The sequence below is a fragment of the Bombus vancouverensis genome, chromosome 18 (assembly GCF_051014615.1).
Source record: "Bombus vancouverensis nearcticus chromosome 18, iyBomVanc1_principal, whole genome shotgun sequence".
Classification (NCBI taxonomy): domain Eukaryota; kingdom Metazoa; phylum Arthropoda; class Insecta; order Hymenoptera; family Apidae; genus Bombus; species Bombus vancouverensis.
In genome coordinates, this window is record NC_134928.1 from 1111836 (window position 1) to 1134972 (window position 23137).

The 23137-nt window shown below is 36.3% G+C and overlaps 3 protein-coding genes and 1 long non-coding RNA gene across 5 annotated transcripts in view; 2 read left to right on the forward strand and 2 right to left on the reverse strand.

The window, feature by feature from the left end:
• LOC143304038 (uncharacterized) overlaps nucleotides 1-23137 on the reverse strand; it is a 75628-nt gene that overhangs the window by 25731 nt on the left and 26760 nt on the right. Inside the window, exon 4 of the mRNA XM_076626343.1 lies at nucleotides 936-1202. The gene's annotated coding sequence lies outside the window, so the exon portion shown is untranslated. The remainder of the gene's footprint in view (nucleotides 1-935; nucleotides 1203-23137) is intronic.
• LOC143304040 (omega-amidase NIT2-like) lies at nucleotides 15012-16123 on the reverse strand. 2 transcript variants are annotated; one of them, XM_076626346.1, is made up of 3 exons: nucleotides 15885-16123; nucleotides 15311-15492; nucleotides 15012-15228 (listed from the first exon to the last, which is right to left on the reverse strand). In XM_076626346.1, exons 1-3 carry the CDS (start codon nucleotides 15966-15968, stop codon nucleotides 15087-15089), a joined length of 408 nt encoding a protein of 135 aa, XP_076482461.1. In that variant the 5' UTR covers nucleotides 15969-16123; the 3' UTR covers nucleotides 15012-15086. The 2 variants fall into 2 exon arrangements, with proteins under 2 accessions (XP_076482461.1, XP_076482462.1); XM_076626347.1 differs by lacking the exon at nucleotides 15012-15228 and having other exon boundaries at nucleotides 15287-15492; nucleotides 15885-16114.
• On the forward strand, nucleotides 18032-20082 carry LOC143304025 (venom serine protease Bi-VSP-like). The gene is made up of 5 exons (XM_076626308.1): nucleotides 18032-18370; nucleotides 18755-18806; nucleotides 18878-19075; nucleotides 19334-19429; nucleotides 19501-20082. The coding sequence occupies exons 1-5, from the start codon at nucleotides 18350-18352 to the stop codon at nucleotides 19596-19598; spliced, it is 465 nt and encodes a 154-aa protein (XP_076482423.1). The 5' UTR covers nucleotides 18032-18349; the 3' UTR covers nucleotides 19599-20082.
• On the forward strand, nucleotides 19600-22150 carry LOC143304026 (uncharacterized). Its single transcript, XR_013060720.1, has 6 exons — nucleotides 19600-20088; nucleotides 20301-20396; nucleotides 20473-20751; nucleotides 20827-21095; nucleotides 21179-21275; nucleotides 21438-22150. It is a non-coding gene; the product is annotated as an uncharacterized LOC143304026 (long non-coding RNA).

Here is a 23137-nt window from a genome sequence, read left to right on the forward strand (position 1 = left end):
CTACGTTCAGCGACCAGTTGTCACCTCGAAACCACTTTCGCTTTTCACAAATGTCAAACAATTACAGATGACAATTACTTAATTACAGTTATGATAAAATCTAGGCTAAAGCATTAAAAGGCTTCCTCAAAATTGCATAGGGAAGGCTCCGGTTTTCATTTCATCTCCGACATATATATATTTACGTGATAAGCTTTCATTTCAATCTATATTTAAGATTAATATTTTATCAGTTTCTGTTCGTAACAACATCGAAGTAGTCAATAAGTTTGAAGAGTATAATTAAGGAAGTTATGAAGCAAGAGGTTAAGAACAAATTCTGAAAGAGGTTATGTACAACTCAGTAGTACTGCTTTACATTACTTTGCGAATTACTTTTCAAGCATAAAAATAGTTTAACAGCCACTTATAGTTACTTCCTTACCATTACATTCATTAAATTCGTTTGATTTTGTAAACAAAATAACCACGCTGACCAGTCTCTTATTTAAAATAGAATTATTTTGTCATATATCCAACAGTTTACTTTCTCTTCGTAAATATTATTAATAATTTTATCAATTTCGTATACTTCCATCCTTCGTATAAGTGACAATGAATCAGAAGAGTTTCATAGCAATATTGAACAACATACAGTCAACTACAACACCATTAGATACATCCACCATACAGTCAACTACAACACCATTAGATAACAGCAATACAATAGATTATAATTTTCTACGTGTCATTGATTCATCATCATCATTTTCCATTTTTTTTAGCATATGTAAAAACGTATCTGACGTAATCTTACCTCGCTCTTTGAGTACAAAAATCCATTCAAATGAAACAAAGGGAAAAGAAATAAGAAAAAAAACACTCACATACGAATCTTCATTACATAACTGTATGTACTCCTCGAGGTATTATTACTCAGACACGTTACAGCGTACCTTCTTCGTTCCCTGATGGCTGATGTTGATCGTTGACGTTTATAATGAAAGAATTTCGTCAACGGCGCCATCTGGATCCTTGTTGAAAAATTAAAATAGCCGCAACAGCACCATTAAGCTCATCACCCAGAGTAGCTCTTGTTGCTGAGTCGTGGAGGAATTCTTATCATCAACGACATAAACTATACCAGTTCCGGTAACGTTCTTCAGATGGTCCAGGCACTCGAACTCGCAACATCGCTCTCCAACACGGAATTTCTTGCATGTCTGTAGTAAAAAGAAATCGATCAATTGTACAGATCAATCGTCACTCGACTGCTCGAGAATTCAGATCATCCAGAGAATAGAATAGAGACGTGGAAAAATGTAGTGCGATCATCGCAGTGGGAGGAAATAGGGGGATAGGGACCAAATGAATGAACGAGATGTTAAGGACAACTGACGATAAGTTCTTCTTTTGTCGAGAATTGCATGTTTGTGAATGGTTTGTGGGTGGTTAGGTGGAGAGAATTGAAGAGTTTGGAGGTGACTGGAAGAGTGTTTTGGGCAAGGTAGATTGCAGAATGGTTGCGGTAGCATTGTGTTAATTATGGGTTTGTACATGTAATCTTTGTATGTATCACTACATACAACCTAACGTATATTTTTAATAATACATCAGAGTTTTAGTTATTTCATAGCTATGAATTTTATACTCTATAATCTTGACGTTTTATTTCACAGAAGCGTTTGAATATCCATAAAAATTAAATGAACCAATGTATTCATTATCTTATAGAGAAGATATACTATTTTTAATTATGTTCCAATTATTTATCATGATCCTGATTTCCTTATTCTGAAAATTTGAAAGGAAGTTTTGTAGTTTGATACTTTCAGCGACAAAGGGTCAATATTGCTTTAGTATATTTCGTCACATATACATGTATATCTATATGTCGGAGATGAAAGGACACCGGAACCTTTGGATAGCCCCGCAACATTGCAATCTAAAGTCTACTATAACTGTAACTAAACTATTGTAGTTATTCAATCCGATTGTAATTGTTCGAGATTAGTGACGGTGAGCTTTGGCTCGAGGTGACAGTCTGTCGCCCAACGTAGCCGCGGTCAAGGGATGAACGCTTTGCCTAACAAAGGTATGGAGTAATTCTATAGCTCTCCTTAAAAGAAATATTCGTGGCGACACGCGACAGTAAACATTCCAACGGTTTCTGTCCCGTGGCTCGCCACACGCAGACCCTATTCTTCGAGTAAGATGATTGCCAGATGTCGATGCGTCTCCGCAGTACATGTTCGGCTAGCCCGAGGGCCCGTTATAAATCTTAAGGTTTAGTTAACTAAAGTCCTTCAAACAGACAAACAGTCTTTGTCCCAACTACGGGAAGATAGGGGAGACATATTTTTCAACGAGCGGCGTCTCCCACTAGCAACTTTCCCTCGAGGGCGGCTAGCATCTTTTTCTAACCATCGATATGGAGATTGACCAATTAGCAGCAACGTCAATTTCCCTTACTTCCTAAACGAAGGCTTTCCTCGACGAATCCGATGATCTCGTGTCCTTAGACACACCCCATTATAGTTTTCCTCTGTGGCATCATCGGGACGGGACGGGCATTCTTTTACGCGCTCCCGTCGACCAAAGAGTAACGCCTTTACGCTCAGCAATTATTTTTACGAGTCAGACTTAGATTCAGCGAGAACGCCCATCTGTCATCCCGTTGGCCGCGGATTCGTTATTGAACCGGAGACTACTGTCACTAGTGTCGCGGACGTCTCACCGCCGTGGTAGATTGTCAAACCTGTGTTATTCATACCTGTGTCAATAAATCGTATCTTCGTTACACCGCAACGATGGCTACCTTCAATGAAGACTCCTCAAACACCGACAACCCTATCCCCAATGTCATTCCGACATATATATCCACCGAAAATGCGCTCTTGTAGACTGTTACGCCATGCGGCTTGCCATAGATCATATTCTTAACTGTCGGTCGCGGCACTATAATGTCGCAGACGGATCGTCGCGGCTGCCGACAAACAAACGTTGTAGTGGCAAGCGCATGGTTCATTAAGCAGGGCGACCTCCAGAAACGTCGATTCGTGGCCGTTATTTTACCTGGCGTAAAAGAATGTGGCGTGATCCGAACGTAGTGGGGGTCGCCTTCCAGAAAAAACGGAAAAAATCGAAAGGCGTGCAGAACGTTTCGAGAAGCCGAACCGTCAACACATATCTTATATCGCGCATTACGTAGTTACATTTCTTTTTGTTGTTCTCTTTATGTCTTCCTAGTTGATAATTTGTTAAAATAAACGTTAATTTATTTGTGTTAATTCTGTGGAATTCATTGAACTACCCTTATTATCCTAATCGAAATAAGGGAATCGATCAGTTCGTGGCGTCGATTATTTAATCGTAACGGGAACTTACAACTCTCGTTGACGTGCTATCTCGCGATCGCGTCTCTCCGCGAACGATCGAAACATAGACAAACGCTCGATTCGCGTCATAGCTTTTAAAGCTTGTCGCATCTCAATCCGTTGGAAAAAGTTTTTCCTGTAGCATATTTTATTTTTACGAACCAACAAGGTCTTTGTTTATTTCCTTCTTTTTTTTTGCTCCAATTTCCCCATTGTTTTTTCAAGGATAGTGTTACGCCGGGCCTCTCTGCCTGGCCCAGGTCACACACCGCGGGCCAGACGGACACCAGATGTCCGCTTTTCCGTACGGCGTACCCTCAATATCCTTAAGCACCCGTCATAAACCCGAGTCACTTGCCTGCTAAGGTCCTTCAAAACAAACAAGCATCTGTGCCCGAAGAATTTCTAAAGACTATTGTCTACCACGGCGGGACAAGGGAAAGTTAGTTTTCTCACGTGCGCTGCAACTTTCCTCCCACTAACCACTGTCTCTCGAGGGCGGTTAAGACCCTTCGGTTAACCAATTAACAGCGAAACCTGTTTCCCTCACTCTCTTAACTAACATCGGCACCAACAAATCCGATGGTCCCGTGCGCTAGACACACCCATCCTTAGCTTTCCTCCGACACAGCACCGTCACTCAACTTCACTTCTTCTACATCGTTGGAAAAGTCAACTACTAAGTATACGCTAATGCCCAGCGGGGCAGTCTAAGCATAACGCGAGAGTCGGTCTCGGTATTGTCGAGCATACATTTCCTCTCCTAAATATCTCATAGTGCTATGTCCACTAATACATTGAATCCAATTATAAGAGCCCTGCTCTAACGCACATATCTATCTTAGCTTCGTGCGACAAGTTGTTAATTATTTATTTCTCTACGTCAGTGTAATCTAAGTGTTGGAAGCATATAATTTATAACTCTGTGAATCACAGGGTTATACAACCTCAATCACCCCTATTATCTCAACGGAAATCGGGGGATCGATTAATTCGTGGTGTCGATTGTTATAATCGTAACGGGGATTTACGACCCCCGTTGACGTCTCTTCTTGCGATTACGTCTCCCCGCGATTGGTCGAAGAAACATTGGTCGAAGAAACAGATAGTATTTCAGAGCCACTAGTCAAGTTTATTGTAACAATAAACGTACGTTTCGGAAACATTTTGTGCTGTGAAACAGAATACACTAAAGTTTGAAGGTCACATCGATTTTCGAAAGTTTATAAATGGAGGTGTATGACAGTATCACCAGCTGTTGCTGTCCAAGTAACCCCAACATCGAAATACTACAACGATTCCAATCGAAAACGCTAAGAGCCTTAATAGACGCACCTTGGTATGTTACCAACGAAACCATCCATCGTGACCTCAAGATACCTACAGTCAAAGAGGAAATAGCAAAATATAGCGACAGATATAGCAAAAGAGTCAAGAAACACCGAAACCCCCTAATCACTGGACTACTCGATACGACGGACCAGATTCGCAGGCTGAAGAGGCACTACCCGCTGGACCTAAACGTTAGATTCATTTAATTATCCAAATTAAGCATATGCACTTACTTATAATACTTATAAATTATACCTATCTATAATAAGTATTAACTTATTGTAAATAAACAGCCATGTCACTGCACCACGCCAGAAAAATTACTGAAAATTCTCAACGCGAGAATTGATTGTAATTCCAACAAATAAATAAAAAAAAAAAAAAAGCTGTTGCTGTCCCCAAGCGCCAAAATACGTTCTGACTACTATTTTATGTATCTCACAGAAGTATGTCTTCATTCATCATCTCCCATGCCATCCACCAACGTGTTCTTAACATGTTATCTCCTAGTAAAATATTGATGTTGAGTCAGATATGCAACTGAATAATCTTTTCGGTGTCTACTATAAGACATTTAAAACCAAGGCTCGTACACACGTGTGCTTATACGTCAGATGTAATACTTAACACGAAACCTGCTTATATTAATATTAAATTTATGCATAGTAAGATGTTCGACCTTTGTAAAAATGAAATTATAATACATACAGTTTCACCGTGGAAAAGTGAATCTTTCTAGCATGTCCACGCAAATGCAGGGGAGGGGAGGACTGTGCATGCACCAAAGAACTTTACGTTCGTAATTTTTCACACAAATGTACAACTGTAGGGAAAAAATTATCTCTGATTTTTCGGATGTTAGGAATCGACAATATCGCATAACGGAATGCTGTGTTCTACGTATTCTATTTTTGTTACGAAAGTGGTACAAACAAAGTCCACATAAGAATAGTACAACAAAATCGGTTGAGGTTAGGTTATCGTGCAGATATCGCGGCTTTTGCATTGTAAATCACGCAACTGCCAGTCTCGTCGTTCCTTGTAAACGAAAGAAAGGTATTGTAATCGGTCGGAATTAACATAAAACTCGTCGCATGCGACCATATGGCCTGAATGTTGAATAAACGAGAGTAGAGCGCGAGCTATGCGATTCTAACCGTTTAGGCGGAAACTAATGATTGTAACCAGAGCCGAGATATATGCCAATATTACTTTGCTCGACAAAGCGTATAAGATGAGGAGAGAATCGCGATAAGGTAGAGCAAGAGACAGATATTCTCTACGTAAAGCAAGTCTGTCAACTAGATTGAAATCCTATAGCTATAACTACAGTGAATCCATATTCTGGCGAATTGTCTTTTCACAAATGAAGCTTCCGAAGAACGGAATTGATACAATAACTACTGTTCATTCATAACTACTGTTGTAAGAATCTATATATTTGTCTATCTATATCTATATATATCGATCTATATATATTTGTCAGAATGTCATTTTATCAAAAAACCCATCCTCTGTAATCATAGTTTAACGAAGCATAATTAATAGAAGAGGTAGAGCGTTAAGTGGAGATGATTTAATCACAGTTAAGTAGATAAATCTCTATATTAGTCTCTTTAATTAAAATGTCCTACGTTTTATTTGCGTCATTTTTTTTCTTCATCCAATTTAAAATGTTGAAATAACAATAGCCTATATAATATAATTTTATGTAAAAAAATTGATTATACCATGTTTATTACAGATATTTAACATTTTTGTGTACATACAAAATTTAAATTATACCTCGCTTGAGAACAAAAATTCTATTTGTTTTCCTAACATGTACTAATAATTATTGATCAAACTAGAAAAAGCTGGAGGAGATTACTTAGGAAGATTACTTAGCATCTTATATTCCTGGCAAGAGAAAATGAAAAATTCGTTTCTTCTCTTTGCTTCCCTGTTCCTTCTTTCCTCCTTTTTCCCTTTTTACATCGCTTTGTTTTACATCGCAATTTACATTTATTTGTAAAGTTTGAATCTCCTCGATATTGAAGATGTTGAAGCTGCAAGTATGTATTTCATTATAATCCATTCGAGACCGAGATTTAATTGTAAGACGATACCTAGGTGTCGGTACGATCTGAATGTTTAGTTAGAATGATTCTGTGTTTTACTTTCTCCAGGGTATCCTTTTCATACTTTGATTTTAAATCGATGACAATCTTAAATAGTATGCCTCATATTTTTAAAGTATAAAATTATATACTATGTTATTGTATAATGTATTATGTACAGTTATATATATATATAATAATTCTATATTGAAAAAAATATGAAATTAACATGATATATACATTACTACATAAGTTATATATAAAATATGTATATTATACCCTTGCCTACTGACTGATATGAATTTCTTTCGGTCTCGAATGCGTTAAAAGAGAGCGCAAAGAAGTCGAAATTACTTATTGTAATTAGTAAAACGACCTGAGAGGCAGACAGATACAAGAAAGAAGGAATATTATATTAGCGGCATTATCATGTTTTCGCTCTCTTTAAGTCTTTCATCGAGACAGACAATCTACAGGTATTAATCGACCAATTTCTCCAAGCTGATAACTTCGAATTGATGTTTATATATAAGAAGTGTTATGTGTTAATCTGTCTAAATGTTTAAAAGGTGTTATAAATTAAATGTTGTTAAACGATACGTAATTGCCTTTTGATCGTAAATTTTACTATCAAGGGGTCTTTTATGTATGCGTAATCATTGTGAATTATAACAATTTATGTGATCGATATTAAAGGTGTTTAAAAGCATGTATTTTTTTCTATATTATTATTCTTCTATATTATTATCCTATATTATTATAGCATTCCTATATTATTATAATATCCAATTACATGTTGATACACAAGATATACAGATTATTATTTATAACGTTTTGGTTTTCTTAATTGAGTCATTCATTTAGTACAAATGATAAGAAATTAGTAATAATCCACAAAAAAAGGATATCGTAGTAGAAATATTATAAAAAAACATTTTCTGTTTTAGTGCAGAGTTACTCCTTCTTACAGACAGTGTCGTACAAATCTGTACGTCTCTGAGAAAATGTAGGTATCTGAGCCCTTACTTCCTCAACAACTTTTAGATCTGATAGAAAAAAGAAACATACGAAGTAATAAGTAATGCTTACTAATAAATTCAACAAATACAGAGGAAGATGGCTAAATCGATAAATTAACGAGACTAAAAATTAATTACATCATGGATCTCTCGCTTTTAATTTTAAGCTGTAAATTACCGATATCGGTGACTTTTTCTTTTTTTTATTTATTTGTTGAAATTTTTTTTTTTTTTTTTTGATATCGTGACTGCCATATTCTCTTGAGTTTCCAAATCGTAAAGAATCTTTCCCCAGGGATTGGTCAACTGTGTATGTCCCCATGCGACGTAACTTGCTTAAGGAACACGAGCCGGTGATATGCAGGCAACGTATGATTGATTATCATTCGCTCTGAAACGCTGAAGTAATGACCAGTGCAGTGGTCCAGTGGTCATATTGAATGCCGCTGGATATATCAGCATTTGGCAACCTAACCCAGAGAAGCAGGAAATATGAAGCCACCGAATACCAATTAACTTCGTAGTTGCACGGTTCACATTCCATCATTTCTGAATATGCGAGGACAGTCCTCTTATTGTGCTTTTAATTCTTTTATTTGTTTCATTTTCAGCAAATATACTGGTTTTTTAAATTAAGCTTCTTTTTATACAGAGTTACAGATTATATTAATTTTATATAGAATATATTTAAGAAAGATATTTAATTTTTTGCTAGTTAAGTATTGATCGATTAAGTTACTGTACCTTTGTTCTGTCACGGTGGTCGTGAGAACGCAGCGAAAGGATGATTATATCTCACATACCTTGGCCAGCAAAATAGCGACTAAACAGTAATAGAAACCCTATGTGACCGGCATCCAGCGATAACCCCTCCACAGGAACCAAGTCCTTGATATAAAAAGGTACCTCTCAAGTCAGTACTGGACATTCTTTTCTGTGCTGTTTGACCATTCTGTATCGTTACTCTGTTAGTGTTTAATAAATTTTCTAATAACAATCAAAATTGAAGTACGAATCTCTCACCTTGCTTGCGGAACGTGAAATTACCCCGAATCGACGTGACAAAATTGGCGATCCCGCCAGGATCCATTCATCGCATCAAGAGGAAACTTCAAAGGGAACTCTACGGATTCTACAGCGAAGGACCACGGTCACCTCCTTGATCAAAAGAAGGATCTGCAAAGAATCTCGGTAAGCTGGCTTTCGTACATTGTCGAAACCGTAAACCTGAAATACGTTCTGAAGATAGTGACTCTTCTTCCGCCGAAAGTGTCATATTTCTCAGCATGAACCCAACTGACAAGAGTACCGCTAAACAAAACGAACTAATCGCTACCCTGATTGAACAATTTGAAAGCCTAACTCACGAGTTTAGAAGCTTTAGAAACAGCACCGATCAAAACATTAAAAACATAAAAGAATTTGCGGAAACTAGCGATAGAAATCGCTCTAAAGAAATACGCGATCTTGCAAAAACCATGGAAATAAAATACGACACCGAGACTGACCAGTCGCAAATAAACACCCATTTAGAAACCGCTGCTGATAACGTAACGGATGACGAAACTGACGGACCGAACACGTCACAAAGACCACGAGCCGCATCTAGCCGCGCCGCGATTAAACCAATAAACAACTACAACGAAGATCGAGGGCTCGAGGCATATAAGGCCATACGAACTATCGAGACACTACGAGGTCGAGATGACGTAGGCGTTGAAGATTTCATCTTATCGGTCCGCAAGGCAAGAGCTAGGTGCAAGGCAAGTGACAGAGAGCTATTATTAGATCTCATACTGATCGAAAAGATTACCGACAACGCGAAACGAAACATACGATATCTAAAAATCAACTCGTTCGAAGACTTATATTCATGCTTAGGACAACACGTATTAACACCAACAACTATTAGCAACTGTAGGGTCAAATTAAAGAATTTAAAACAAGGGGCAACAGAAAGTGTACAATCTTTTAACTCCAGATTCCGACAACAGCTAAACGAATTAAATTATGCAGTCCAAAACGAAAACCGCACACCAACAGAACGACGCGTAGCTATAGATATTGAAGAACGCGAAGCACTTAAAACATATTTGCTCAACTTACGATACGAGATAGGACAGATGGTGGTATCTAGCGATCCAAAGAACCTGAACCTTGCCCAACAACTAGCAGCTGATAGAGAACAATGGTTACGAGAAGCAAATCGTGTCGCCAACCGCCCAAAGAATCAATCTCACAACACTACATTAGTATCCAAGCGAACTACTACCAATTCACAGCCACAAACTTTTGCTCAGCTACCTAGCCGACCATTAGACGACCGCATGAAACCGAAGTGTCCAAAGTGTTTACGAATTGGACACACAGCCGAAAAATGCTACTCTCGAAATTTTCCATTCGCCAGCCAAGGAAAGATTCCACCTCGAGTAAACCAAACAACGAAGAACCCAGAGGAAGCTTACCTCGAGTTAAATGCACCACCACCGGAAGATTACTATCAATCGTACTGCAATGAAGAGACGGAGGAAGAGCCAGATTCCTCATCGATACCGGAGCAGGAATCAACCTTATAAAAGAAAAAGCCTCACTAAACGTCCAAACTTCTAACCCAAAAACCTTCCTAATGGGAAGTGACAAACATACCACTAACAAAATTTGCAATTTAACCATGCTCAAGAAAAATCATCAATTCTACGTAGTCCCTAACAACTTTCCCCTAATCGAAGATGGAATAATCGGACTCCCATTCCTTACAAAGTATCAATACAGCGTCACTAACAATAAACTAACCTTGGACGAAATTATATTACCATTCCAGGAAACCGATAGCAAGATAAGACCAGGCGAAACTCTAATCTCAGCCCAATACATCGAAGGAAAGCCCACAACAGTATGTTTCATCAACACTGGTAAGCAAATCTGTCACATTACAAACGAAATAGAGAAACCCGATAAACTAAGCCAAATTAATAAATTCGCACAAATAATACGTACCAAACATATTGATCCAGAACTTCGAGAACCCCTTGAGAAAATCCTCATCAATTACTTAGACGTTTTTAACATGGAAACAGACTCATTACCATGTACCAACTTGACAGAACATACAATCGCACTCAAGACAGACAAACCTATAAACATCAAATCTTATAGACCGCCCGAATGTCATAAAAAGGAAATCGAGACTCAAATCAACGACATGTTAGACAAACAAATCATAGAACCATCGGACAGTCCATATAACGCACCAATTTGGGTAGTTCCAAAAAAATTAGATGCATCAGGCAAACAAAAATGGAGAATCGTTATAGATTTTAGAAAATTAAACGAGCAAACAGACCAAGACGCGTATCCTTTACCAAATTCGGACGAAATACTCGAGCACTTAGGCAAAGCTAAATTTTTCTCGGCCCTAGACCTCTTGTCAGGATTTCACCAGATACCTATGGAGCAAAATTCCAAAAAATATACTGCATTCTCAACCCCACAAGGTCACTTCCACTATAATCGCATGCCCTTCGGCCTTAAAAACGCACCGGCGACGTTTCAACGTATGATGGATACCGCGCTACGGGGGTTAATAGGAAATAACTGTTTCGTATACCTGGATGACATTATAATATTCGGGAGCACCATCCAAGAACATAACCGAAATCTAGCCATTATACTAGACAGACTACAAAATTTAGGATTAAAAATACAACCGGACAAATGCGAATTTTTGAAACCGGAATTAGAATACTTAGGACACGTAGTAACAAAGGAAGGAGTAAAGCCTAATCCCAAAAAGATTCAAGCCGTGAAAGACTTTAAAACACCAAAGACCGCGACCCACATAAAGTCATTCTTAGGACTCGTTGGATACTATAGAAAATTTATATGTAATTTTTCTAAAATCGCAAAACCATTGACAGATCTCACAAAAAAGGACACTCCATTCTACTGGACCGATAGACAACAACTTGCATTTGACACACTAAAACAAAAACTCTGCGAAGCCCCTGTACTACAATATCCAGACTTTGACAAAACATTCACATTAACAACAGACGCAAGTAACGAAGGGTTAGGAGCAATACTCTCCCAAGACGGATATCCATGCTGTTATATATCCCGAACTTTGAACCCTCCTGAAAAGAATTATTCCACAACCGAGAAAGAGTTATTAGCAATAGTATGGTCAATCAAAAGACTAAGACAATACCTACTTGGTAGAAAATTTAAAATTCAAAGCGATCATCAAGCCTTGAAATGGTTAAAGAATGTTAAAGATCCCTCATCGAGACTCGTGCGATGGCGTTTGAGACTCGAGGAGTACGATTATGAAATCGAATACAAAAAAGGAAAAGAAAATACAGCCGCAGACGCTCTATCCCGATTGTATCCTATCACTAATGAAGAAATCCAACCCAATGTAGAAAACCCGGACTATTATGACGAGAATATAGACTGGAAAATCAATATCACCCCAGCTCCGATAACTTAAAAACCTAACAGACCACACTTTAAACAAATTACAAAGACCGAACTGGGAGACTTTAACGAACAGCATTGGTTGCGTCAATTAACCAAACACTTTATTAAACACCGAACCGGACGCTTACAAATAGGAATAAACGACAATAGCTTCAGCACGTTAGAAAAGGTAAATATTCAACTCATGCTAAGGTTTCTAACAACTAGATTCCCTCAAATTAAATTAATATTTGGACAAGATCCGCCAGTAGACTACGATAACGAACAAAAACAAACGATACTACGCGAAAATCATAACGAATTAGTAGGACACTTAGGTATACACCGCACCGTGAAACGAATACAAGAGCACCATCACTGGACAAACCTAGAACAAGACGTTACAGAATTCATACAAAACTGCGAAACCTGCCAACGAGAAAAGCTAAATCGTATCAGGGCCAAGGAACAACCTATGATAACTGACACACCGCTTAATCCTAATGACAAAATCGCAATGGACATATTCGGACCTCTCACCAAAACCAAACGGGGCAATCAGTTTATCCTGTCTATCCAAGATCAATTAACCAAATATCTCATCCTCATACCCTTAAAAGACCAAACAGACAACTCAATCATTAACGAACTTTTGGATCACTATGTGTACATATTTTCCGCACCAAAAAGTATTCTGACGGACATGGGACGAAATTTCGTATGTAAATTGATGGACACATTTGAAAGGGCTTTCAAAATCCGACACATAAAAACCACTTCTTTCCATCCACAATCTAACGGATCCCTTGAACGAACGCATGCCGTAGTAAAGGACCTTATTCGAACTTGTACGACCGACCGACAGAACGACTGGGATGAAAACTTAAAATTAATATGCATGGGATATAATACTTCAGTACACGAGACGACCGGACATACCCCATTCGAACTAACATTTGGACGACAAGCTAACATGCCATCCTCAATATCAACCACTCCTAGCCTAACCAGAGAACAATTGTTTAACCTCTGGAAAAATCGACACAACGCCTATATAGCTAAAGCAAGACGAGTTACCGAATCTAACAAAAAGCGATACCAGAGGGATCAAATGCGAAAAATTATTAAAACACAGACGATATTCCGAGTAAAAGATAAAGTATGGGTACATAACGATCACAAAACTAACAAGCTAGACCACGAATGGCTAGGACCTGCAGAAATCCTCTCATCCAATCCACCCACCTATCTTATCGAATATTCCAACGGTCACACGCAAAGAATCCACGGTAACAGGCTAAAACCCTACCTTTCAGGAAGAAGACCATAATATGGATCATCATAACACTCGAGTACATTAGAAGCGATCTAGAAGTAAAACCATTGAATTACGCCAACATATTCCTGGAACACATTGACAATTGCTATCTGTACAACGAACAAATAGATATCACCCTTATAGTAGGCCTTAACGATCCAATTGACCAAGTTAATAGATTACAACGCGTAATAGATTTAATAGACCGTCAATGTAAACCACCTTGCGCTTACATACCAGAAATAAGCAGCCTAAAATTTAAGTACAGAAATCTTCAAAACCTGACTCGGCAACTCAAATTATTATTGCGTTATAAAAGCAAACGCGGATTGCTCAATGTCATAGGCTCAGTATCCAAAACTTTATTCGGAACTCTCGACGAAAACGATTTAGAACTCATTAACAAGAACATCGATACATTATTTGATTCCAACAATAAAATAAAAACAATTCTTAGTAACCAAACCGCACTCATCAAACGCGTGCTAGACAATACCAAAACAAATCAACTTGAAAACTTAGCCAACGATATACACAAGATTGAAAACCACAATGAAAAAAACGAAATATTAGTCTCCCTATTAATTCAAACCGAATCTACCATATCAGAACTCCATATAAACATCGACGAAATTTTTAACACTGTTATGTTAGGGAAACAAGGAATCATAAACCCACAAGTTATAGAACCCGAACAATTCTTAAAAACACTTGACCAAATAACGAGACAAAACTTTATGACTAACCATATCGAACCTTCAGTTCAAAACTTTCAACTAATTCTAGATCTAAGCAAACTAAAGGTATGGATAAGAGATAACAAACTTATATATACAATAACTGTGCCGCTTTTGGAAAACAATGAATGGAAAATAACTAAAATTTACCCGATACCTTCCAAACAAAACTCTGTATTCATTGCGCCTGTAATAGAAACTGATTTGATACTAACCGACTCAGAACAACACACCTTTGTCGATAGTCACTACTTAAACAAATATTGTAAACGAACGGCAATCATCCACATTTGTAAAAGAACTCAACCGAGTCACAATAGAATCAATTCACCTGAATGCAGATCGGAATTAATTAATAATCGACAGACAGTCAAAACTTGCCCGACTGCTGTCTTCAAGCTGGAAGAATTGACGTTCGTACCTTTGCAAACGGAAAATCATTATATTATTATTCCTGCGAAAAATGTACAAATGTAAACTTTTCGAATGTCTACGCCTATCACTTCCTAAAAATGTACGTATCAAAATACTCTGCCCTACCGCTCGCGTAAACAGGATCGATCAAACATCAACGGTACCAAGGACGATCACCTTCCAAAATATCACCGAAGACGAAGATGAGGGGATCATTCAACTTAGAAGCCCCACCAGAGCCTTACGCTTTAGCGGAGCAAAGCGAAACTAAGGAGGGGGGAATGTCACGGTGGTCGTGAGAACGCAGCGAAAGGATGATTATATCTCACATACCTTGGCCAGCAAAATAGCGACTAAACAGTAATAGAAACCCTATGTGACCGGCATCCAGCGATAACCCCTCCACAGGAACCAAGTCCTTGATATAAAAAGGTACCTCTCAAGTCAGTACTGGACATTCTTTTCTGTGCTGTTTGACCATTCTGTATCGTTACTCTGTCAGTGTTTAATAAATTTTCTAATAACAATCAAAATTGAAGTACGAATCTCTCACCTTGCTTGCGGAACGTGAAATTACCCCGAATCGACGTGACAGTTCCGATAAATGCGTGCCATTTCCTCGAATCTAATATCATAGCAAATGCCAATACCTATTTTGCAGCCCTTCACATCGAACGTCGTTAGGGAGTTACCAGGACTGAGTGAATCACTCTCTCGAAAAGTAATCTTATTAGGAATGTCGATGTCGAATAGATGTACCTAATAACATAAAAATGTAGTCGCTAATTCTATTGCTGCAACTTTTGTAATTTAATATCAAAGTTACCAACTCCTAAACTTTAATTATTTTTTATTTAATAACTGACAGCGTTTTTATCACTTTCTTTTATTAAAAAATCTTATCATTTAATAATGTTTAAAAAGGAGAAAAAATAAGTATTTTCGTATGTGAAAAATTTATACAACAACAAACACATTACAACAAAAATGGGCGTTTCCCGTATCATAACGTATTTTATAAACCGTAAATTATAGAATTGGTTATAGTATACGTATGTACATATGTATATTCCTAAATTATTCCCAGATAGAGTCACTTTCTTCACCCCAATATTTTCAAATTCAAAGCCATAAAGGAATATATTACTTACCTTTCGGTGTTTTGCTATCAAAGTTCCATCGGGACCCCAAATAGTACAGGTATTGTACAATTTATCGCCCTCTATTTCAGGCATCGTACCACCAACTACATAGATGTTGTTTTCTTTAGCTGCGTTCGATGAAGCAACGCTCGTTTCACCATCAGGAATACTCTCGGCGTATTTTGGAAAGTACTCTGCATTGCAATATTTCAATTAATGAAAAATAACTGTCTTTTGTTCCAACCATAAATTAAATTGAAATGTTTGTCAGTTTTTTATTTTCTAAATTATCAAAATAACTAAGTTTTATATTTCGACTTAATTAAATATGCAATTACTTAGCGAATAGTATATATAATAAATTGTTTCTACAGGTTCAAAATGAAAAATGAATATTTAGAAATATTTAATTACGACAATGCTATTTGTGTTAGCATCAGTGGCTTGTTACTCAACGACTTTGCTAGTACTTTTTGAAACATAAAGTTAGTTTTCAATTAACACTTATACTAGAGGCGGAATTATAAATGCAAAATAATTGATAATACTAATTTATAAGTACCTAATTATTAGTATGTTAAAAAATATATTTATACAATAATCACGATAATCATGAAAATGGGGAAATCCTATATTCTCGAATCAATTCACAATTTATTTTGTATATTAATTAGATTCCGCGCTCATCAGTACGTACTCACTGGCGACATCGAGAAAATGTATCGGCAATTCCTCGTACGACCAGGGGATCGGAAATATCAAAGGATATTATGGCGCAGCGCGAGTGGAGAAACAGAAACATATGAGCTTAACACCGTAATACTCTTATCATAGAAATAGAAGCAGTCCTCAATTCCCGCCCGCTAACTCCTATCTCCACCGATCCAAATGATCTCCTAGCCCTCACTCCCGGACATTTCCTCATTGGCGATTCATTAATGTGCTTACGTGATCGAGATTTCAGAGACATTCCATCGAACCGACTCTCCAAATGGCAGCATATCCAACAGCTTAAACAACATTTTTGGAACCGCTGGCATAAGGAGTATTTGAACGAGCTAACCAACCGCAATAAATGGAGCAAGGGTGGACACAGCATCCAAAAGGGCACAATCGTCATCCTCAGAGAGGACAACGTTCCCTCCGTGCATTGGCCTCTGGGCCGAGTTATCAAGGTTCATCCAGGCGCCGATGGTGTCATCCGGACAGCTACAGTTCAGACGGCAAAGAGCATTTTGGATCGGGGCGTCAAAAGGCTTGTCCCACTGCCAATTCAACCCGATCTCGAGAAACCCGAACAACTAGCCACCGAGACGAAATAAGATGGGAACTTCAACCACACCTCGCTAGTTTGATCGGTACCCTCTCAACGGGGGGAGAATGTTACGCCATGCGGCTTACCATAGGTCATATTCTTAACTATCGATCGCGGCACTATAATGTCGCAGACGGATCGTCGCGTCTGCCCGGCAAACAAACATTGTAGTGGCAAGCGCATGGTTCATTAAGCAGGGCGACTTCCAGAAAAAACGAAAAAAATCGAAAGGCGTTCAGAACTTTTCGAGAAGTCGAACCGTCTACACATCTGTTATGTCGCGCATTACTTATCAACCAAAACGCAGTTACATTTTTTTTGTTCCATTTATATCTTTCTAGTTAATAAGTTGTTGAAATAAACATTAATTTATTTGTGTTAATTCTGTGGAATTTCATTGAACTACCCTTATTATCATAATCGAAATAAGGGGATCGATCAGTTCGTGGCGTCGATTATTTAATCGTAACGGGAACTTACAACTCTCGTTGACGTGCTATCTCGCGATCGCGTCTCTCCGCGAACGGTCGAAACAAAATGATTCACTAAAAACTGTCCTGAATTCCTAAGAATTTATTTACCGCAAAACTGACAAAGTGTTTATTTAAAAAATGAGGTTGAAGGTAGTCCTTTTATTTCATTTCATTCATTTTCATTTTCTTTCTTAAGTGTGGCTAACACAATATCTAATCAATTAAAATTTTATATTTTCACGTGAGTTTCTTTAGATAATTATTATCAACATGATGACTAACTCTTACGGATTAATACGTGTCTGTAGGGCAATCCGGTGGACTTGATCGGCTTTTTACTTCGAAAGTTGAGTAATTGGTGTCGCTTTCTTACGCATCTTTGAACTGTATAAATGTTTTAAAATTGTTTGATCCAGAATGTACCACACCGAACAATCAAGAAGGCAGGTGCCTTGACTACAGAAAATGTAAACCTCTGCAAGAAATATGGCAGATACAGTACCGTACAGCCACCGATTTTTATAGACGATCAGTGTGCAGATACCAGGGCAATGTTACGATCGTTTGCTGTCCGAACGATCCAAACAAAGAGAAGAGAGAAATTTTAATAAAAACTGTGTATAAGTATAAGGCTTTGCGACCACCATACTGTGGTTTTAGCAACGTCTCTCATACCAGGGTGGTCGATGGTAAACCAGCTGAACTTGGTACGTTTTATGTCTTTCTTTCCGATTAATAATAAGCCATTTACTGCAAAGAATGAACTTTAAAGGCATTAAACAGCACATCAATGTACATTTCAATTAGACCAAATAATAATGCTATGATTTTATCGGTAGTAACTTTACTTATTAACTTGAATTATTTCTTTCTTTTACTTCATGTTAGGAAGAGTATCTTTTTGCTTGAAATAAAAAATTGATATAGGAGTAATAATATGGATAGAGATCAAAAACTGTTAGGGCAGAAATTACACGTTTGAACTTTATAGTTCAGTATAGTTCAAATAGAAATTATATAGAATTATTTAATAATTTGTATTCCACTGGAATAAAAATTTAATTTCTGTCTTTATCAAATCTCTATTTCAGAGTATTTGTACGTATGTACTTATCGTCTGCTGTATGATCGAATATCGAATAGGTAATAATCGTTGTTACTCGTTACGTGAGAAAAAATTATGTATATTCACAACTATGACTATTGCATTTTAGGCGCTTGGCCATGGATCGCTGCATTAGGTTTTCGTAATCCCCGAAACCCAGACAAACCACTATGGAAGTGCGGAGGTTCCCTGATATCGACTAGGCATGTTTTGACCGCAGCACATTGTGCACATATGGATGGAATAGAAAACATACACAATCATAATATTGCCATTCTTAGATTGATGGAGGAGGTGCCATTTTCGAGTAAGTCCTCAAATATATATATATATATATATATATATATATATTTATTATACAAATATATATATATATATATTTGAGGACTTACTCGATATATATATATATATATATATATATATATATGCTATTGAGTATTACTGAAGTATCATATCCTGAAATTTCTTACTGTACACATATATTGTGTCATAAAGCGTGTACAATTCTTTCTCATACTTTTGGTCATTCGTTTCCTGCATTTTCATTTATTTTTTTATTTTTCAGGGTACATATATCCCATTTGTACGAAAAAGCCCCTACGAAAGAGCAACTTCGTCGGCTACAACCCCCTTGTTGCTGGATGGGGAGCATTAAGATATAGTAAGTGATATCAATTTTATAATAAAATTAAACAGTTCCAGTCTTAAATATCTTTCTTATTTTCTTCGTAGGACGACCACGACGTAATGCATTAATGGAAGTACAAATGCCAGTGATTAAGAACGCCGAATGCTGTGATTCGTTTCTTGTGGTCGGAGGTTATGTTTGATGCCTATATTTATCAAAGATTTAATGCACATTATGGAGAAAGTGTTTTGTCACGAAATGTGTTCGAATGGGCACAAAAGTTCAAAGAGGATCGCATAAGTGTTATGAAAAAACAGCTGGACGCCCGTCCACATCCACGATGACAACATTGAACGTGCTCATGAACTTATGCTCTATGGAATAGACGAGTGACGCTGGATAATGTGGCAAATCATTTGCAAATCAGCCACGGCTCTGCTTATGCAATAGTGCACGACAGATTTGGGTTTTAAAAAGTTTGTGCGAGATGGATGCCGAAAAAGCTGATGAAAAGGTGAAGACGACGATGCATTCGTGGTTCGCAGCTCAGCCCAAAACATTTTTTAATGAGAAAATACGAAGGTCCTTCAGCAAATGGACAAAGTGTATACAGAAATTGAGTGATTATGTCAAAAAATGATGTATGTCTTTTTTGACAATTGCCTAAAATAAATTCTACACCGACAGAGCGGGTAACTTTTTACTCACCCTCATAAGACACTTAAATTTCCAATCTATTATGATGAACAAAAGAGCTTATACTATTAAATCTAATTGTATTTTGTTGCATGAGAGTACACGTGTATGTGATGTACATTACCTTTATATCCCCTTGAACGCTTCAATATTGCGCATATATACTATATTTTGTACAGCTTCTATAAAATTTTGTATGTTTGTTTAGGCTGTTAATCTAGAGGCTGGAGTACAAAGAAGTGGCACAATGATGTGGGCTGATGACATTTATAATTATCAAGGAATCACCCCTACATTCGCTCAGGTATATATCGTTGACTATAATGTATTTAACATATATGATTGTTAGAATATTAATAATTAATTTTTAATTCTATCAGCATTTTAATGAAACTGTCCCTTGGGAAGGAAGAACTGATACCTTGATATCACGGTTTGTACATCCTATATGTACGACAAATTTTAGAACATTATATAACGAAGAACCAGATCGTCATGGCCATGTGATGTGAATAAAAGGACTTGAATTTGATGATATTTTTATAATGTTAGATAACATAACTAAGTATCTTCACAGTAAGATAGGATGACATGGTTTACATGATCTTAATGTTGTTCACATGAGTGATGATATTATAAGGAAAAGTGTAATATCACAGGTAGGATGATTCATAATTTAGAACTACTAACTCATGTATGTATTAAAAATTAAAGAAATATATTAAATTTTATAGGATATTTATGTTTAGTAACCAGTAATTCAGAGATTGGTATTCATGGTTACTATAACGAGGCTGTAGAAACGCACCCTTTCTTCTTTGCAAATGGTCCTGTATTTATGTCTAAGCCGAAACTGGAACCTCTGAATAATTTAGATTTATTCTTGTTATTTTCTAAAATACTTATCTACAGTATACCATAAGGAATGATACCGTATCACACCTAATCAAGTGTCTTAAGAAACATCAACAGGATATCACAGTAATCCTTTATCGACTGATATGTAAGTAAAAGTTATGTGTCATTGTTATACACAGTTATGTGTTATTGTTATACACAGTTATTTATCATTTTCTATTAATTCAGTTGTAGCCACTACAATATCTATGACACTGGTAGTAATTATAAGAACAATAATGATGTTCTATAAGAGGAAATGATGATTAGGAACAAAAACTTACAGGTAAGTCAAAGTATATGTTATTTGCCATTTGAAAAGAAAGTTACTAACTTAGAATTTTTTGATAAATAATAATTGTGCAAAATATATTGGATTTCAAATTTGTCAAAAATTGAAATTTAAGAAGCATTGTAATAATATAACATTAATATTTTGATTTTTCAGGAGATATCATGCGGTGGATGGATAATATGTAAAAAATATTAAGCAGTATATGAATTTTCATATTGCGTAGAGATAACAAAATGAATTTTAAAAAATGTCGACATGGTAATAAGAAATAGCATCATGACAAAGAATATATAAACACAGTTTCATTTTTTATAAATAAAAATTTGTTGTTCCAGATTTTGAAATATAGTGAAACGTTTAATTAGTATCTTAATATCTTTAAATAATTATTATTTTAGAATCAATTGTAATTGTATCATACGTACTTTTGAATTCGTGCAAGAACATATGTAATTTTGAAGTAGTTATTATTAGGAAATTGTTAGACGCGAACAGTATGCGAAAAGTTAGTATGTAGTGTAATAATTATCAATCAAAACACAAGAATTAAATTCTTGAGGAAAAAATTTCCGGAATTTCTTATTTACATGATTATAAAGAAATCCATAATAAAAAGGAGCTGCTTTCTAATACTTCTCTTCCTTGTAATGCCTACGTTGATAATAACGAGGTTCGACTTTTTGTTTTTAGAGGGGTACTGGAAAATTTGAAAGTACAGTACCATTGGGAAGAAAATCACGATATTGAAAACGATATTTGCAAGTAAATTTCCAAAAAATCTGTTTTCAAATTTTCGCTTTCTATTTCACATTAAAAGAAAGGGCTGCCTTCTTTTTCTGCAAGACAAAACAAACATTCTGAATCTCGTATCAATGAATGATGTCAATAAGTTATTTTTCTTTTCAGATTGAACAATATTCCAGATTTATTCACAATTTCATACTACGCGAAGAATAGACTTTCATAGGTATATAAAGGAAATATTAAGTATAGGAAAACTCTTTTTCGTTGTAGGTGACATATGCTTCACGGTTGAACACATGTATTTTTGAACACATATAAATGAAAAAGTACTCTTATGGAGAAAAAGAATTGATACCTTCGATTGACATTAGATAATGTATATAAACTTATGAACAATCACTATCAGTTTGTATTTTAGGTGCACACGCAGATTTGTTGGAGTTCTTATAAAATGTACTTCCTGTACGAACGTTTTATTCTTCCAAATTTTACGATACTATGTCTCATATAATAACTATATGGATTAAACGTAATATAAATGATCCGAAAATAGACTCGAACGACATTAATTGTCTTTCTATTTATACCAATATCGAAAATACAAGTAAAGCTGGAGCAATAGTATGCAAGAATGGACTATTTATTATTTTAAACCAAATCATAGCATATTCAGAATGCACAGTATTATCATGAAATGTAAATGAATCAGTTGTAAACGAACGATTTTACTGTAAAATCATTGCCTCCTTTTTTTCATCTGAAATATAGCAGCAATGAGTACATTCTTTTAATATATAATAAAACGAGATATCTTTATAAAGTTACATATGTCATCACTGGTAACTGTTATCTCGTATGACACCAAATATACCGTTAGTATGGAATGATATTTTTATGAAGATATACTTTAATGATAGATTTTATGAATGAAACGTTATATAAGAAAAATTATCTCTTGTTATTCTATGAAGTGTAGTAGCTAATGAAGATTAATTTTACGAAGTATTAGAGCAAAAGAGAATTAAAAAATTAAAAAGATCTAAATAAGATTGTTCGTGTGGCTTAATTATCTCAATTCTGGTACACCACTTGTTACATTCTAACTAATT

Bases quoted from the DNA above. Each gene is read 5' to 3' on its own strand.
- LOC143304040 (XM_076626346.1), bottom strand. From the start codon at position 15,968: ATGCCTGAAATAGAGGGCGATAAATTGTACAATACCTGTACTATTTGG. The intron at 15,493-15,884 runs GTAAGTAATATA...TTATGTTATTAG, and splicing joins TGATAGCAAAACACCGAAAG to GTACATCTATTCGACATCGA. The intron at 15,229-15,310 runs GTAATTTCACGT...AAACACTGACAG, and splicing joins AACTGTCACGTCGATTCGGG to AGTAACGATACAGAATGGTC.
- LOC143304025 (XM_076626308.1), top strand. From the start codon at position 18,350: ATGGTAAACCAGCTGAACTTG. The intron at 18,807-18,877 runs GTAATAATCGTT...ATTGCATTTTAG, and splicing joins TATGATCGAATATCGAATAG to GCGCTTGGCCATGGATCGCT. The intron at 19,430-19,500 runs GTAAGTGATATC...TTTTCTTCGTAG, and splicing joins ATGGGGAGCATTAAGATATA to GACGACCACGACGTAATGCA.